Source organism: Lottia gigantea (assembly GCF_000327385.1).
Source record: "Lottia gigantea unplaced genomic scaffold LOTGIsca_3, whole genome shotgun sequence".
Lineage (NCBI taxonomy): Eukaryota > Metazoa > Mollusca > Gastropoda > Lottiidae > Lottia > Lottia gigantea.
The window spans coordinates 59,446-75,023 of NW_008708986.1; the positions used below are offsets into that span (position 1 = coordinate 59,446).

General features: G+C 33.9%; 2 protein-coding genes across 2 annotated transcripts; one reads left to right on the top strand and one right to left on the bottom strand.

Moving 5' to 3' along the window:
* The first annotated feature begins 6,238 nt into the window (after positions 1-6,238).
* Positions 6,239-8,108, top strand: LOTGIDRAFT_182048 (hypothetical protein). Its single transcript, XM_009057043.1, has 2 exons — positions 6,239-6,789; positions 7,552-8,108. Exon 1 carries the CDS (start codon positions 6,489-6,491, stop codon positions 6,774-6,776), a length of 288 nt encoding a protein of 95 aa, XP_009055291.1. The 5' UTR covers positions 6,239-6,488; the 3' UTR covers positions 6,777-6,789; positions 7,552-8,108.
* Positions 8,109-11,100: 2,992 nt separating this feature from the next.
* LOTGIDRAFT_182051 (hypothetical protein) lies at positions 11,101-15,172 on the bottom strand. The gene is made up of 9 exons (XM_009057044.1): positions 15,046-15,172; positions 14,539-14,799; positions 13,915-14,070; positions 13,295-13,386; positions 13,038-13,127; positions 12,490-12,629; positions 12,190-12,262; positions 11,808-11,867; positions 11,101-11,541 (listed from the first exon to the last, which is right to left on the bottom strand). Exons 2-9 carry the CDS (start codon positions 14,795-14,797, stop codon positions 11,446-11,448), a joined length of 966 nt encoding a protein of 321 aa, XP_009055292.1. The 5' UTR covers positions 14,798-14,799; positions 15,046-15,172; the 3' UTR covers positions 11,101-11,445.
* Between the last annotated feature and the right edge of the window lie 406 nt (positions 15,173-15,578).

Below are 15,578 nucleotides of genomic sequence, written 5' to 3' on the forward strand. Positions count from 1 at the left end.
AGACTTTCACGGTGGTATTTTTTAAAGCTTTTTTCTCTCTAGAAAATTGAGAAACGCGCCGTTAATAGAGCTAATATGTTTACCAGTGGGTTCGTTTTGCCGTGCCCAACTGCACAAAAACGACATGTAAAACGAAACTAAAGGTTTCTGATAAAATCCGGAATGGCCATATTTTACATGAAACAAAATATTTTAATCTGTTGTCCCACATCTTCTATTTTTATTATGTATAATTTGGACCTGTTAGGGAAATCGAAACTATACTTTTATGGTAAAATCTGGAATAAAATAAATACCAAGTACAAACGATCAGAACCGTAATAGAAAATACATAAATCCATAAAACGAAACAAGACAAGTGCAATAAATAAATTTGGTAATAACTTGCAAGAGTTATGTCCCTCTACAGCGTGCCAATAACGTCACTCTCGTGCTAGAAAAAATGGCAACTGAAATGTCTGAAAGTGAAAATCTTCTGAATAGTAAATCAGAATTATCAAGCGAGGAGAAGTTTTAAATTCTCGTGTTCGATGTGCTCTATAATTCGGCAGTGGCTCAACGGTTCCAGAATGTCCTGGTGGACAAGGTAGAAACTGGGGTTGATTGGCTCCACACTACTAACTACAAAAATCGACGAACCTGCGAATGTTTAGAAAAAAGAAAAATTAGATAGTGGACCATATACGCCCACCACGGCATGCGGATGGTAAAGATTTTGGGGCAAGGGCAATAACTCTGCTTCTAACGGTCGAAAATAGCTCAAATTCGAACTCCATTTTATGAATATGTATATACATACCGAATTTCATTTGATTCCATCAAAAAATCTAGTTTTTAGAGCGTTTACAAGCAAATGTTGACGGACGGAAGGACCGACGGACCTTCGTTTCATGAATATGTATGCACATACCGAATTTCATTTGATTCCTTGAAACACTCTATTTTCTAGGTGTTTACGAGTAATTGGTGTTGATAGAAGCACTTACTGTATAGAGGTTAAAGGGCGATAACTACTCAAAACTGACGTAAGAGGCCTAAATCTTGAAAAAGCCTTAAATTTAATCCGAAGTTAACTAAACTTTCTCAAATCTTTCGATTAAGGTCCAATAACATCCATTTTAAGTTTCATCAAAATCGGTTGAAAACTAAGAGAGGAATAGCATATTCAAGATTTTGGGGCAAGGGTAATAACTCTGCTTCTAACGGTCGAAAATAGCTCAAATTCGAACTTGATCTTCGTTTTATGAATATGTATACACATACCGAATTTCATTTGATTCCATCAGAAAATCTAGTTTTTAGAGCGTTTACAAGCAAATGTTGACGGACATAAAAAAATCGATTCGGGACACCATATTAAAATATTTCGTTTCATGTGAAACAAATGGTCATTCCGGATTTTATCAGAAACCTTTAGTTTCGTTTTACAGGTCGTTTTTCTGCAGTTGGGCACGATGCGGCAAGTTGGGCAATGCGGCAAAACGAACCCACCGATATTTTACTTAAATCTTAATCCTGAAAATCATTGTATTTAATTGTAACAGGTATTATCAGAGTAATATTAAATAGAAATACAGAATAAGTAGGGTTACCATAACAAATGAAAAGAAATTATCGGTCTAAATATCTCGGTTAGCAAGAATATAAGCCCAACACACACAACTTTTTGTTTCGCGACAAAAATCCGTCGTGTGCGTTTGCAAAAATCATTGTTTTTTGTTTCAAGAAACATTTGTTTGAAAATCAAACTTGTTTGAATTCTGAACAAATGTTTCGGGCAAACTTGTGTTTTGTCTGTGGTATGCTTTGAACCGAAACATTTTCCGTCTTAAACCAATCAGTATACGTCATTTCATCATGTGGAATAAAATAGCGGAACTCGTGTCAACTTTTTGGATGACGTATTAATAGGCTTACAGCTCCCAGATAAGAAGCTAGCCCGCCTTTGCCCCCTCCCAACTTTCAAATTTTCTTTCTTACATAGCGACAGAATAGCCCGTAGTCCTCTTTATATGGGCCTTACTCGAACGTGCCGGGAAAATAGTGAAAAATAAACTCAACCGGTTCACTGCTAATATCCACTGCCTTTATCTAATGCAGGAGTGTGTTTATGATGGTGCAAACTCATAGTTTCATAAATGTATTGTTGACTTTCTTGTCAGTTCTAGTGGCAGGCTGGAGAGTAAGGTTTTGGTGTGTGTTATTATGGTTGGGAGGGGGCAAAGGCGGGCCAGCTTCTTATCTGGGAGCTGTAAGCCTATTACTACGTCGTCCAAAAAGTTCCACGAGTTCCACTATTTTACTTTTAAAACAGAAAATGTTTCGTTGAAATTTTTTTGGTTGACAAGGTGGACAAATTCTCTGGCATCTGCGGTGTTGGGAGTTTCACCAGTTGGTTTGTTGTACGCAGAGTGATTAATTTGGGATGGTCTGCTATCAGTATTTTGCCGTGTATAAAAGGCCAGGGTATCATTGGAAGTTTGTATTTCAAACAATAGGGAGTCAAGAGTTTTTGAAATCTCTGGTTGGATTGAGGATAATGTACGGGTACGAAGCTAGGTTCAGTATTCTTTGTTTTAAAAGTTTGGGTAGCTCGGGCCTCGGGGGTGAATAAGTCTCCGGCGATATTTTGCCCATGATGTTAAATAACACAACCTTGTTGCAACAAGTTGTCTTCAACGAATGCGGCTTGTCGTTTGAACATGTCTTCTGGTTTTTCATCTGGTTCGAGGCTGATTCCGCAGAAGTCCAGGAAATGGGCACGTTCTGTTGATTGAAACCCATAATGCGTCCCAATTTGTTGCCGTATATCGTTCAAGCTAGTGGAATTTTTAACAATAAGGAGTTCGAGCAGTGCCACTTTTTGTTGCGCCTGTTTTCAGTTACTCGCTCAGTGTCATTTATAAAACCCATCAATGGCTTTACTCCGGTTTTTTTTAAGCTAATGAAAATCGGCGACCAAAAATTGTGCAAAGTTTTCATCGTGTGTAAATGAGGTTTTTCTTCAAATTTTCGAACGAATTAACATTTTCTGTCTTGGTGAGGCAACAATGTTTGGCAGCTCTTCGAATGTTCGCCATTGTTGGGACACAATACAATATAACAATAGAAAAACTGTTATTAAACTCTAGTCTTCACTCCGTATGGGAAGGCAAAATTGTTTTTAGACCGAAACAAGCTGATGTAGAGACAGAAATAATAAGCCCTGTTAAATGGGGATATATTCCGCATTTCCGCAGGTGCGGGGGTTTTAAACCTATTTAGATACCTCGGATCTGCAAAACCAGGGTATAAACCAGGCGCAGCCAAAAGTTCAAAGGTCACGTGTCATCAGTAAAATTCTATTTTGTTGGCCGTATTCTTATGTTGTTATGTTGACTTTTTGCTATAAATCACATTTTACTTATCTTATTTTGACAGTCACTATTTTATTTTTAAAGATAACTTACCAGGCAAGGTAACATACGCCACTACCAGCTGCCAGAAATGATAACAAAGTCTGTGGTGGTTTAATATGTAAAACCAATCATCCGATTGTTACCAATTCCGAACTTGACTGAGGTCTTATCAATATCTGCAAGCATAGGCCTACTAAGTTTCATCAAGATAGGATAAAAATTTAACGCGTTTTACTAAGTCAAGGGCAATAACTCTGAAACTTTTCATCCGATTTTTACCAATTTCGAACTGCGACGGCAATATACGTCCACTTTTCCATAAATGTCAAAATATCCGAAAATCAAGAACTCCGCAATTCGCAGTTTCGAAAACGAAAATACCCTTCCATATTAAAGGGATTATAGACGTTAAGTCCTTAAGCTTAGTTATTTTTAGAAATTATGATTACGACCCTTTAATCGAGCTAATATTTTAATGCTGAAAGAGTGAAACAAAATTTTTTTGTCAACCACGTGCAATTATAGTATGCAGCCGGTCTACCCCAGAAGCCCCCTTATCTACAAAGACATTTGTTGTTTCGTGTGGTTCCAATGGGGGAGTTCTTGTTGATCTCTTGTGGGGAACGTTCAATTACATTTTTCCTCACTTGTTAAATTGACTTGATGAGGAGCGACATATTGGTAACGTAGGCCTCTTGAATATTTTTTTTCAATGACCGGAAATCAAGTTTAGGAACGATAACTCTGACCACAATGTCGGAATAGTCCGAATCATACTATTGCTAACCCATGCCACTAGAGTTTTTTTCTGTCAATTTTAGACTAGGGTAGATGCTCCACTTTTATTACAAAGTTACAATACTTAAAATTCGAGGAAATTTAAATTTACGTCAGATAGGCTATGCAACGTTCAGCAGACAGATATATGACTAGGCCAATATACGATTTAACAACAGAAAGTCGAAAATGCAGTCGCCAAATTATTTTTACTCACCAGTAAAATTAAAAAAAGATAACATGGCGCGCTTACTTTAATTCACGTTCAAACTCGCCACAGTGGGATTGCTAAACATTTGCATGTTGAAAAAGAACAAGATTTATTTCTTGTTACGTTTCGTCATACGTAATGAAAACATTCCAACTTTTTATTGGTGCCTGCATCAAGTGCCTGAATATCAAGTCTCAAATGACCTGGCGGGATGGCGGTGGCGGTCCGCCTTCGACGGAGGATTCAAGACACCGTAATCAACTATGTCTCCTGGACTTTACATTCTTGAAAGATGTAAGTTCGACCACTGTATTCTTGGGAGTTGTAAAGTCAACTTCTGCATTCCATAATTTCCTTTTAGAATAACATTACATGTATATAGAAAATATAGGCCTATATAGAATCTGTACATGTCCGAATCGATTCGCTTCTTTTGTTTTCCACTGTATCCATAATCCATCTTCATACATCATATCGTCTCTCCGCATCTTAATTTAATTAAATTTCTAAATCTAATTAGTAAATATTAGATTGATTATACCCATCAATCATATTACATGTATTATATATTTTATAATTTCATATGAATACTTTAAAGAGAAGGATTCGCCATTTCGGAGGTTGATTTGGGTCTTGATAAGTCTTCAGAAGAGCCTAATAAAAATGTACGAAAATAGCACAATTCCTTCAAAGATCAAAAATGTCTCAAACCGGTAGTCTATGTCTTTTCTATAAATGGCAGAGTCTCAAGAAAAGACAGTCGTCATTTTAACTTCCAAACGCAGATAATCAGTAGCCTAGCTGCTGGCATATTTTGGGTGTGGGCCATTTGGCCATGCCAACCCAAGCCACCCCCCGCCCCCTTTTTTTTAAGACGCAGTCCTTAAAAATAGTGATATAAAACTTGAGTTTAATAAGATCAACGAAGAGAGGAGCATGTCATGTGAAAGTGTAACTTGGCAATAAAATCAATTTAAATGGGTTTAAATTCATATCTCTCATTTTAACCGTTTTAAGTTCCCACAGCAATTCTATGTAGGGGACAGGCTGGATGAATGGAGGAGGGAAGGAGGGGGGGGGGGGGGCAACTTGTCGAGGCTGAATTCAAAATGCGGCAACTTTGTGGAGGCGTCTTATTCACAACCTCCGCTGTACCCCCAACGGCGTAGGCACTCGGATTAGCCTAGTTAAAGAGTAGGCCCATTCTAATATTTTGATGGTCTATATCGCAGCTTATAGGCCTATATATATTTGCTATTTGATTCTGAATAACCTTCATCAGGCATATCAAATGAAAAAAAAACCCGGCCATTATCTGATCTTTTTATATAAACACAAGCAACTCGGGGTCACGTTATTCAAGTCGGTATTTCCGTTGGTCTAAAGATATATTACTGACGTCATCATCACATCGATCGGTGACATTTATTCAACAAAGCTATTATTTGAGGATATTCCTTTCAAAAATGGCAAACTCTTTTTGGCTCGCAAGTGGTCGATAAGTCGGTCGGTTCAAAATGAAATAAATAATTGACAATGGGCGTCGAGAGTAATAATCTGAATCTATTCAATTACCCGCTTCGTAATGGTATATTAAGTATTACACAAATAGTTTATACTTGGCACTAGGCTAATCCAGAAAGTTTTACTCTCTGTAAGTGTTAAACTTTATTTACATAAGGCCTATTCTTTCCAATAAAAGATGTATCAAACTAAAAACACATTGGATATGACCTTAAATTTCTCCCCGCTTGTGAAATCTGGGAGTTCATCTATGCATTTACTTTTATATGTTTGACCTCACATATTACATGATTAGCTTGATTCGTGACAAATATTAAAATATTCTTTAATTAAGTAACTTTATTACAGGTTAATGAGATGTCATGTAAAAATGATAAAAAAGTTGAACTGAGTCATCATAGGTCTATAGGCTATATCTTTAATAACGCCTCAGTGTTCATAGTCGTCCACGTTCACCCTACCCTATGGATTTGGACAGCATTTTACAGGAGAGCGTTAAAGAGTGAGCCCATGGAGGGAGTTTCAAGCCGAAATTGACTTTGGGTGAAATGCGATTCATTCTGTGAAAATTGTACGAAATGTCAGTGAGGAAAAGTACTTTTGTGCCAAACATACTTGTAGAAAGATGTACAGCATGTGAAAAACCCGTTTATGCCATGGAAAAGGCAGATATGAACGATAAACCGTTCCACAAATCGTGCCTCCGTTGTTCACAATGCAAGTGTCAGTTGACACCGAAAAATTTCGCAGCGAATTCCGGGAAAATGTTTTGTACTAGTCATTTCAAACAGCTCTTTAAGATGAATGGAAATTATGATGAAGGGTTTGGTAGGCAGCAGCATAAAACTGAATGGAATGGGAAGTAACACCATTGCAATGGTAGGGTGTGTTCCACTTATTATGACATGACACATAATCATTCAATTAATACTAATACTAATAGGGGTAACTGTGGTTGTTATGGCCACTTGAGTTAATCTAATTTGACATGATATTGAGACTGAATGAAACCAGTAGGTCAATTTAAATCTCTAAAACAGTAAACAGAATCAAAATAACATAAAACTTATATTTGTGTATTGTTTGAAATCATTATTTTATGAATTTGTTGGAGACATCTTGGCTAACAATCCCACAATTGCTTCATCATTATTACAATTAGTTAAAGCAGTTGACTGGATGCATGAGTCAATTCATGAGCAGAGCATAATCATGACATTTATGTTTATATAACCTAATAGAAATGGTGAACCTTTTTCTCAATCTGTAAATATTATGAAATGTTTTACTGAGTTGAGTTATTGCTCTTGACATAGCCAAAACATTCTTTGTCTTATAAACAGACTAATTCGATCATGCACATAAAAAATCCCTATGGTTATCTAATGTGATTAGGCATTGCTTTGATTGAAATTTTTTTGATATCTCACATTATCAGCCACTTGCAGAATATAACTTATAAGATTTTACAAATTGATTGAGTGAATATTTTCTTATCAGGGGCTTATTCTGTTTCATACAATGCTGGTACTAAGTTCCTTTGAAAGATAACCTTTAGGCCTATACATGTACAAGTATTAAGTTTTTTCTATAGTTTCTCATATTTTGTAATACTATTGAGATGATTATTTTGTATTGCAGGTTCCATAAAAGTATTATGATTGGTAACAATAGTAATAGCTAGCTTATGATCTTAACAATTGGTACCAGTACTGTACCTATAAACTCAGCATAACACCATATTTCTTCATCAACATAAATGGATAGTATTTCACAAACATAAACCTCTGCTGCATATTTATGGGGGCCTTAAACTAAATAGGCTATCAAAAGCAATAATCGCCCTTGGCTCCCTCTTCGCTCATTCCTACTGGCCTAATGTACTTATCTCCAAAGGTCACATAAAAACATAGTAGTATTAATTTTTTTTCTGTCTCATTTTGTTGGAATTCAAAGATATGTCCCATTTAATGATCAAATTCAGATATCTAAAAGCTGTACCATTTGTGCATATCTGGTTAATCAATGATAAGGACTCAGATTTATTTCCAAATTAAACGGGTTCGAGCACCAGTTCTTATGTTAGCTTAGATTGGCAAGTGTACGCTTTCTTAACTTAAGTCATTAACAAAGAATCTCATATTGAATGAAATCAAATTGAATTTGATGAAATGATTTTGAATCTCAGAATTTAATGCCACCCACATTTTGACTATGTCAAATGCAGAGACCACCAAAATAGTACATAATGGATTTAAGGGGTAATTAAGGGTTTCTTTTTTCTTTTCAGTCATTATATTTTATAATACTGGTAGTGCATTTTCATAATGTTTAGTTTGCCAATATTGCCAATTATTTATATATTTCTTTTGTTTTCTTCAGTTTTCTTTGTACAAAGTTTTTGATGACTTTGATATTATTTTGTAGAATACACTATTAATGGACTATTAAGTCTGAGCATACAGATATTATTTTACCATTTATTTGATATTTAGTTATTATAACTATTTATTATGAAGATATTAAGATATTTCTTTGTTAAATTGAGTAATTTTATAAAGCTTGTGTGTCATAAGGAAACTTTTTTTGGCCAAATTAAAGGGACAGATTTACCAAGTGTTTGACCTATTGTACCTTAGTTTCAGAAAGGGAAACTTTTTTGCTAAGCTTATCAGTATAGTTCACCTTCCCAATTTGAGCCTTCAAATCCATGTGTGTCCAGAATTATCTGCGTTTGAAAGTTAAAAAGACGACTATCCTTTCACTTTTTTACAATGAAATATTATGTCAAAAAAGCGGACAGTCCCTTAAAGTTCCTAGTTAGAGGTATTTTTGAAGGAATTATTTGATATTTGTACATTTCTAGTACTTCTGAAGACTATTTACATATATGTTATTCATGACCCAAATCAACACTCGAAAATGGCAAACCGGTCCCTTTAAGTCATTTGGTTACAAAAATTTTGTAAACTTCAATGCCAAGTCTAATTCTTCAGTTTTCAAGCTTTCATAAAGAAATGTAAAGTTATCTTTGACCCATTCTGCTCTTCCAGAGATTCTATATAAAAAGAAAAAGTTTCTTTGATTACTGTAGAAAAAAAATGCCAATAGATCAACCTAGCTATGAACATTTGGATTTAACTTGGCATTATAACTAATCAAATGATATCATTCGGAATTTATAAAAAGGCTGGTAAACGAAAACAAGGTACAGGAGACTTAAATAAAGACCAATTTTTCACATTCCCTATTCGGATAGAGTAGATCCTCTAATTTGTTGAATTTAGAATCCTTTATAAGAGACCAACTTAGTGACATTCCTTTAACTATAATGAGGATTTTAGTGATCCCAGCTGAAGAAATTCATGTTTGTGAGCTTCTTTTATAACTGTTTTTGAAAGCAAGTTGGTGATTTGGTTTGGTACTACTCTCAGAATGATATATTAATACTTCCTTGAAGTGTGTGTCACCTAATTATCTACGAGCTCAATTTGAGCTGAAAGTATCATAATTCAGTATGATTGAATCTAATTTGTGATGGCTACTTTTAGTCATTAGCTAAAAATTTCTCAAATAAGTTTGTTCTTCTTCTTCCAACGGAAAACAGAATAGTTTGATAACTTAATCCTTCAATATGTTTATTGTAGTGCATTTAGTGTGCTACGAAACCTTAAGCATAATATATTCATATTTGTTACCAATATCTGAAAGTGTTCATAGATTCATCATTCATGACATGGTCAGATGTTCAGTAAAGTGAAATAACACACAATTTATATAGTATTAAATCAATGGCCCTCTGATGAAATACATATTATCTGGATGTTTTGTTATGTGGATCATAAAAATATGAAACAAAACTTTAAGATTTGAATCTTAATCAAGATTGACTGTTTACCCAAACTAAACATCAATATGCTTTCAAAAAAGTTATACAATCTGTTTGTTGAATTGTAATTGTTGTAGAATTATTATTCAGGTAATCTTAAGTGCTGTTATATTTTAGTCAATTAGAAAAACAAGACTAGTTGATTTATTTTGTAATTTTGTACCATATTTTATATTAGTTGCTAGTTTGCAGATCCTGAATCCTTGCTTTTTCCTGTCTTTGTGATAGCTTGAAAATAGAGGTAAAATCAAATGCAAAACTATCATAGTTATTACATAGAGAGCAAAAATAGAGGATGGTATGTATAGCAAAATCCCAAATCTAATGATTAAGAAATAGTCATTACATCTTAGGTCATTGATTTTTTGAAATGTTAAAGGCAATCACTAGTGCTATTAATTTTACATATGTTCTGAGAGTGCTGAAAGAACATAAGCATTCCTTGAAATAATCTGTAAGCCTCAAAGGCATTTAACCTGAAGAATATGATGTTCTATTCTGAAAGTGCTATTAGAGTAAAGCATTCCTTGCAGGTCTGAAACCCTTCCAATATACTAGCATTATTATCCTATTCCAAGAAGTTTGTATAATATCTTTAATAATTTTTTTTTCACAAGGTGCTTTAAATATTTAAAAATTTCAATTTTGTTTTTGTTAAAATATATTGAAAATTTCCTCAATTTCACATCAATGTATTCCTCAAAACATATATGCATGAATTTGAAGTATTGATTTTAGTAAATTTTTCATATTTTGCTCCTGTTTTTGACATTTTTCGTAATTAAATCTGTTTCACAATTAAATGTTTTACTGATTTTCTTTTGACTGTATTACTCTTACAATATGTTGTATTGTTCAGGGTAGTGAAGGGGCAGTAGAGTGTCATTAGCATCTGGGACAGCACATTTAATTATTGGGTGAAACTGTTAAGTAGATTGTAGTGTGACCTGATAACAGTAAACTACATAAGACCTCAATTGTAGTAATTTACTTCCAATTTCATGGTTATTGTGCAAAGGAGCCCTAAAATGTGCAAATTGGTTGCTCAAAATATTTGGTTTGTCAACAATGTTATGATATGTTATAATATCTGACAAGTTCACAAACTAATCCCAATCATCTATCCGTTTACAATTTAAAACTTGAAAGGAAAGGTGGGAAAACAGGGCTACATTTTCTGGAGTTAGCAGCATATGTCAAGCCATAGGTTGAGAAGCAAACAGAAATGTCACACCATAAACCGCATTGAGTCTGCCAAGCTGACATGTGAAAATGTAGAAGCTGTAAATAAACACTCATTTAAATTTTCTATTCTTCTCTTTTCACATAATAATTAGTTAAAACCTTGATTGAATACAAAATGATACAATGGTAGTATTAATCATAATTCAAATTTGACTCATTTTGACTATGTAGTGTCACATTCTTCATACAGGGAAGTCCATACAGCAATATCATTCTGTTAAAATGAGGGTAAAAATAGTGGGGTAAATGAACAGGATCCCAATTTAAAAGAAAATGCATGAGAATTTTGTGCAGGATGGTTGACAGAGAGCTTTCATGTTGAAATTTAAATTCCTGTTGTCATTAATACATAAAAGTAGAGTATTGGTAGACCTATATTCGAATATTTATGCACAACCTGTTCACTGTAAAACATCTGAATTCTGTATAACTGCATGTTGTAAAACAGGTAATAAAAGTTGAAAAGCATCTTGTATATATGTACTACTGTTTGTTGCCTGAAATTCAATTTTCAAATATACTTTATCATTAACAGAACCATTCTCCTGATCTGGATCCTCTTGGCAGATATCTCCTACATAAATAAATGGTGCTCCCAAATCTTAAAACAAGAAGCGACAATATTTTAGTAATGTTCTTGGAATAATGATACAATTATATAAACGGATGGGATTTTATTCATTACATATTCAAAAATCAGCCGAGTGGCAAAGAAAATCAAGTGCTCTTTTTGTTATTTCATACAAAAACTACAATGCTTTACCTCTAAATAAATATTTGTCACCAATGGGTTAACTATTTCTTCTTTTGTTTTGTCTTTTTCCTGCAATGGAAATTATCATTATTAAATAATTGCAAACAGTAGCAAAATTACAACCAAATGTATAAGCAATATTGAATAAAGTTAATCCTGCAATGAGATAGATATTTTTTTGTCGTATTTTGTACAAGGAAAAAACAATTTGGGGCATTAATGCGGAACTTCTGGGTGAATTTGATAAAGGTAAAATAAAATATCTCGCTGACAAAAACATTTGTGTTAAATGATTGCAGACTAATTGCCCTTAAAGCCACTACACCCAAAAACTGTGTTTTATTTCAATGAATGATCATGAGAAGCTATCAAGTATATATGAAATACTTACTGCTATTGAATTAAGACACTGAGAAAACTTTGAAGATAAAATACCAACTTCTGAGCATAACACTTGAGTTAAACTAAAAATTAAAACAGAATAGATCACAGGGTTAGATAGTCAGTTTCAAACCTACCCAGTGCTAACCCCCACATATTTTTGAAAGTTTAGTTACCTTACCTTCAGAAGAATTCACATATGCTTAACTGGAATTTTCCAAATGTTCATGCATCTCCAGGAAATTTCAATCAAAAATAGCAAAACTTAATTATTTCAACATAGTATAACAATAACAACTAAATTACTTACTTTGCAAGAGTTTTAGATTTGTCTTCATAAGACTTCTCTGTATCTTTCTTTAATAATATCAATTCACCAGCTTTATGAAACTGTTCAACACTTTTACATGATAAATCAGCTAAAAATTGGATGGCATGCTTGTGAACTTCCTACAATTCAAAGAAATACCAAAAATCGGTTAGTCAACAAAGAGGGAAAATCGCAGCAACACTGTTATGAAGAATTTGAAAGCATTTTTTTTGTGGCTTTAGGAATACTCACCTGGAGTGCAGTTTCTAACAATAAAGAATTTAAAACATGATAATGTAAGAATAAATAAAGCAAGTACTAACAGTCTGAACTGCAAAAACGAAATCCAGAACAACATCTTGGCAAAATACCAATAGCAACCAATGATCTTTTCACATGAGGAAAATATACAACAAAAAACATGCCCTTTTGTTTGTTCTCACAGTTCTAAACAGTGTCTAGAATATAATTTAGAGTACATCCACAGACTGTAGTACATGTAGCTCCATTGGAGTAATGACTAGCAAATATTACAAGAGTTATCTCACCTTTGGTTCATTTGACTCTGTTTCACTATCTTCATCTGCTTTCTTTTCTGTTTCAAATTCTTCTACATAATTTCTTGATCTTTCATGTACCTAAATAACACAATTAAATCAATCATAACATCAAATATGTAAGCCAACCACAAAACGTTTCGATGATACTTAAGTCAAATTTAGATAGCTTAAAGAGATGAATAGGAAAAGAAATGAAGATTTCTGAAACGGTTATCGGATATTAGAACTATGAGAATAACAAATACCAGTTTAAGTTTATCAGCTGTTGTACCAAGATGTAATTCTGATAACTGATCTGTAACTAACTGAACAAAATCATGATCATCTTCTTCATTGTCTGAAAAAAACATAAAACAAAGATCACAGTTTCACTTTCAAAGGATTAAATATACCAAAAATTGAACAATGTATTCAATCAATGAACAAAAAGTGTTTTTCAAAACTTGATTGACAAAGTCAATTCTAAAGTATTTGTGTGAAAGTTACATTGTTCAGCACAGATGAATGTTGTTCAAATAAAGAGCACCCTCACAATGTCAAGCTATCATGAATTACATACTTAGACCTTGAGTGCTATAGCCAATATTATTGTTTCATGGAATGCAGCAATTTGATTAGATTGACCCAAATGGAAAGACTGTTATAAAAGGCTTTCAGTTGAGGCCTCTGATTGGCTTATTCGCTGGTGTACAATCCAATCAAATTGCTTCATGTAAAACTTCCATGAAACAAGAAAGGTGACTAATGCAGTCAAGGTATAAGTACTAAGTTGGTAATAGCTTTACATTGTGAAGATGAATAAAGTATAAAGTGACATGATATATGTGAGGTTATCTCACTGATACATCAGTATCATTATTCTTACCATCATCTTTATCTTCAATTTCAAATATGTCCTTAATCTGTAAAAGTTGAGGTTTAATTTTACCTATGACTTCATCAGGCATGGCATGTAACAGAGCCTGTACTTTCTTTTCACTCTGATTAGACAGAATTTCTAAAGCTTCCAAATGAGCTAAACCTGAAAAACAAATGAAAGGAGATGTACAAATACATCAAACAAGTGGTTGCCTAGCAAGATACGCCCATATCCCTGATAAATTTTCGGCATATCAAAGACGGTCACCATTTGTCATTGTCAAATTCTCTCAATCAATATAAGTGATCACATCAAATTTAATTAAAATCGGATAAAAACTCTAGCCTCTATTGTGTTTACAAGTCAATTGTGGATGGACGGACCTACAGGAGTGACAACTTGACTCCTTAAAGTTCTAGTTATCTTCAATTTCTTTGCATGAAATTTAATACCCTTTTAAATCCATCTTTCCTGATGATAGACCTTGTTTCACATCATAAAATAAGCTCTTATCTTCATAATTAAAGTGTATTTTTTAAAAATCGCTATAAGATTAACCTATTGAATTGTTCAACAGAGAGACACCCGTTCTTTTTTTTTTAGAACAATCTGAACGAATCATATCATTACCTTGATTTTCATCAAATAGGAAACCAAAATGACACTGTCTGGCTTCAGCTGACTCTTTATCCTGTTCGACTTTTCTGTCTGCATCCTCTTTAGCATCACGCAATACAGATGACAAATTAGGTTTATCTCCCTTGTTCCCTAGAAATTGACGAGCTTTCCGGAACCCTGGGTCATGTTCAGTAATAACTGAGTATGTCTTTTTACCAATTTTTTCCATAACATCTAAACTGCCAGAACCAATAGTTTCCAAAACACCCATGCCTTCTGTCACCTAGAACAAAAACATTATACTTGTTCAAAGTAAAGTTACATTACTACTGCTAACAGTATAATAATTATGATATAATACCAGTGTCAGAATAGGTCATAACACTTACAACCTTATATTTGCTTATGCAACCTGAATCTGGGTTTTTAGCTCAGATAGCAAGGAAAGATCCCTAAAATGTGACTGCTGTGATCTTGGCCCCATGATATTATTGTATGAGATAAGATTTAAAATAGTACTCACAGTATTCTGAACAAGGTGACCAATATTTGAAAACCAGCCTCCTCCTCCCCCACTTTCTGTTCCTTCAGATTGTTTTGTCTCACTGGACTGTTCATCATCTTCTGTTTTAGCTGGTGTACCAGGCTTTTCTTCACTTGTACTTTTGTCATCTTTACTAGTAACTGGTTCAGCTAATTGACAAACAAGAAAGAAAAAGGAAAGCTGGTAATGAAAGTGGTACATTGACATCGTATCACAAACACTGAGTTTTGACAAAGTCTTATCAGGAGAATGGTTAAGACAAGATGGTACATTAAATGCAGGTAAACAGAAAAAAGAGTTGGCTTTGATATTAACATCTACATGGTCCTATCAATAGCCCTTGATGGGTTCATAACACACATTCTTGAAAATAATCAGTAATGAGGAAAATGGCCATCTTCAACATAATTGTGTATAGTTATATTTATACAGCAAAATATCAAATTGCACATCTTACTTACCTTTCTTTTCTCCCTCTTTCTGTTTCTCTACCATTTCTTCTGGGCTT

Bases quoted from the DNA above. Each gene is read 5' to 3' on its own strand.
- LOTGIDRAFT_182048 (XM_009057043.1), top strand. From the start codon at position 6,489: ATGTCAGTGAGGAAAAGTACTTTTGTGCCAAACATACTTGTAGAAAGA.
- LOTGIDRAFT_182051 (XM_009057044.1), bottom strand. From the start codon at position 14,797: ATGGGTGTTTTGGAAACTATTGGTTCTGGCAGTTTAGATGTTATGGAA. The intron at 13,128-13,294 runs GTATTTGTTATT...TGTGTTATTTAG, and splicing joins CAGCTGATAAACTTAAACTG to GTACATGAAAGATCAAGAAA. The intron at 12,263-12,489 runs GTAAGTAATTTA...TTTAATTTTTAG, and splicing joins AAATCTAAAACTCTTGCAAA to TTTAACTCAAGTGTTATGCT.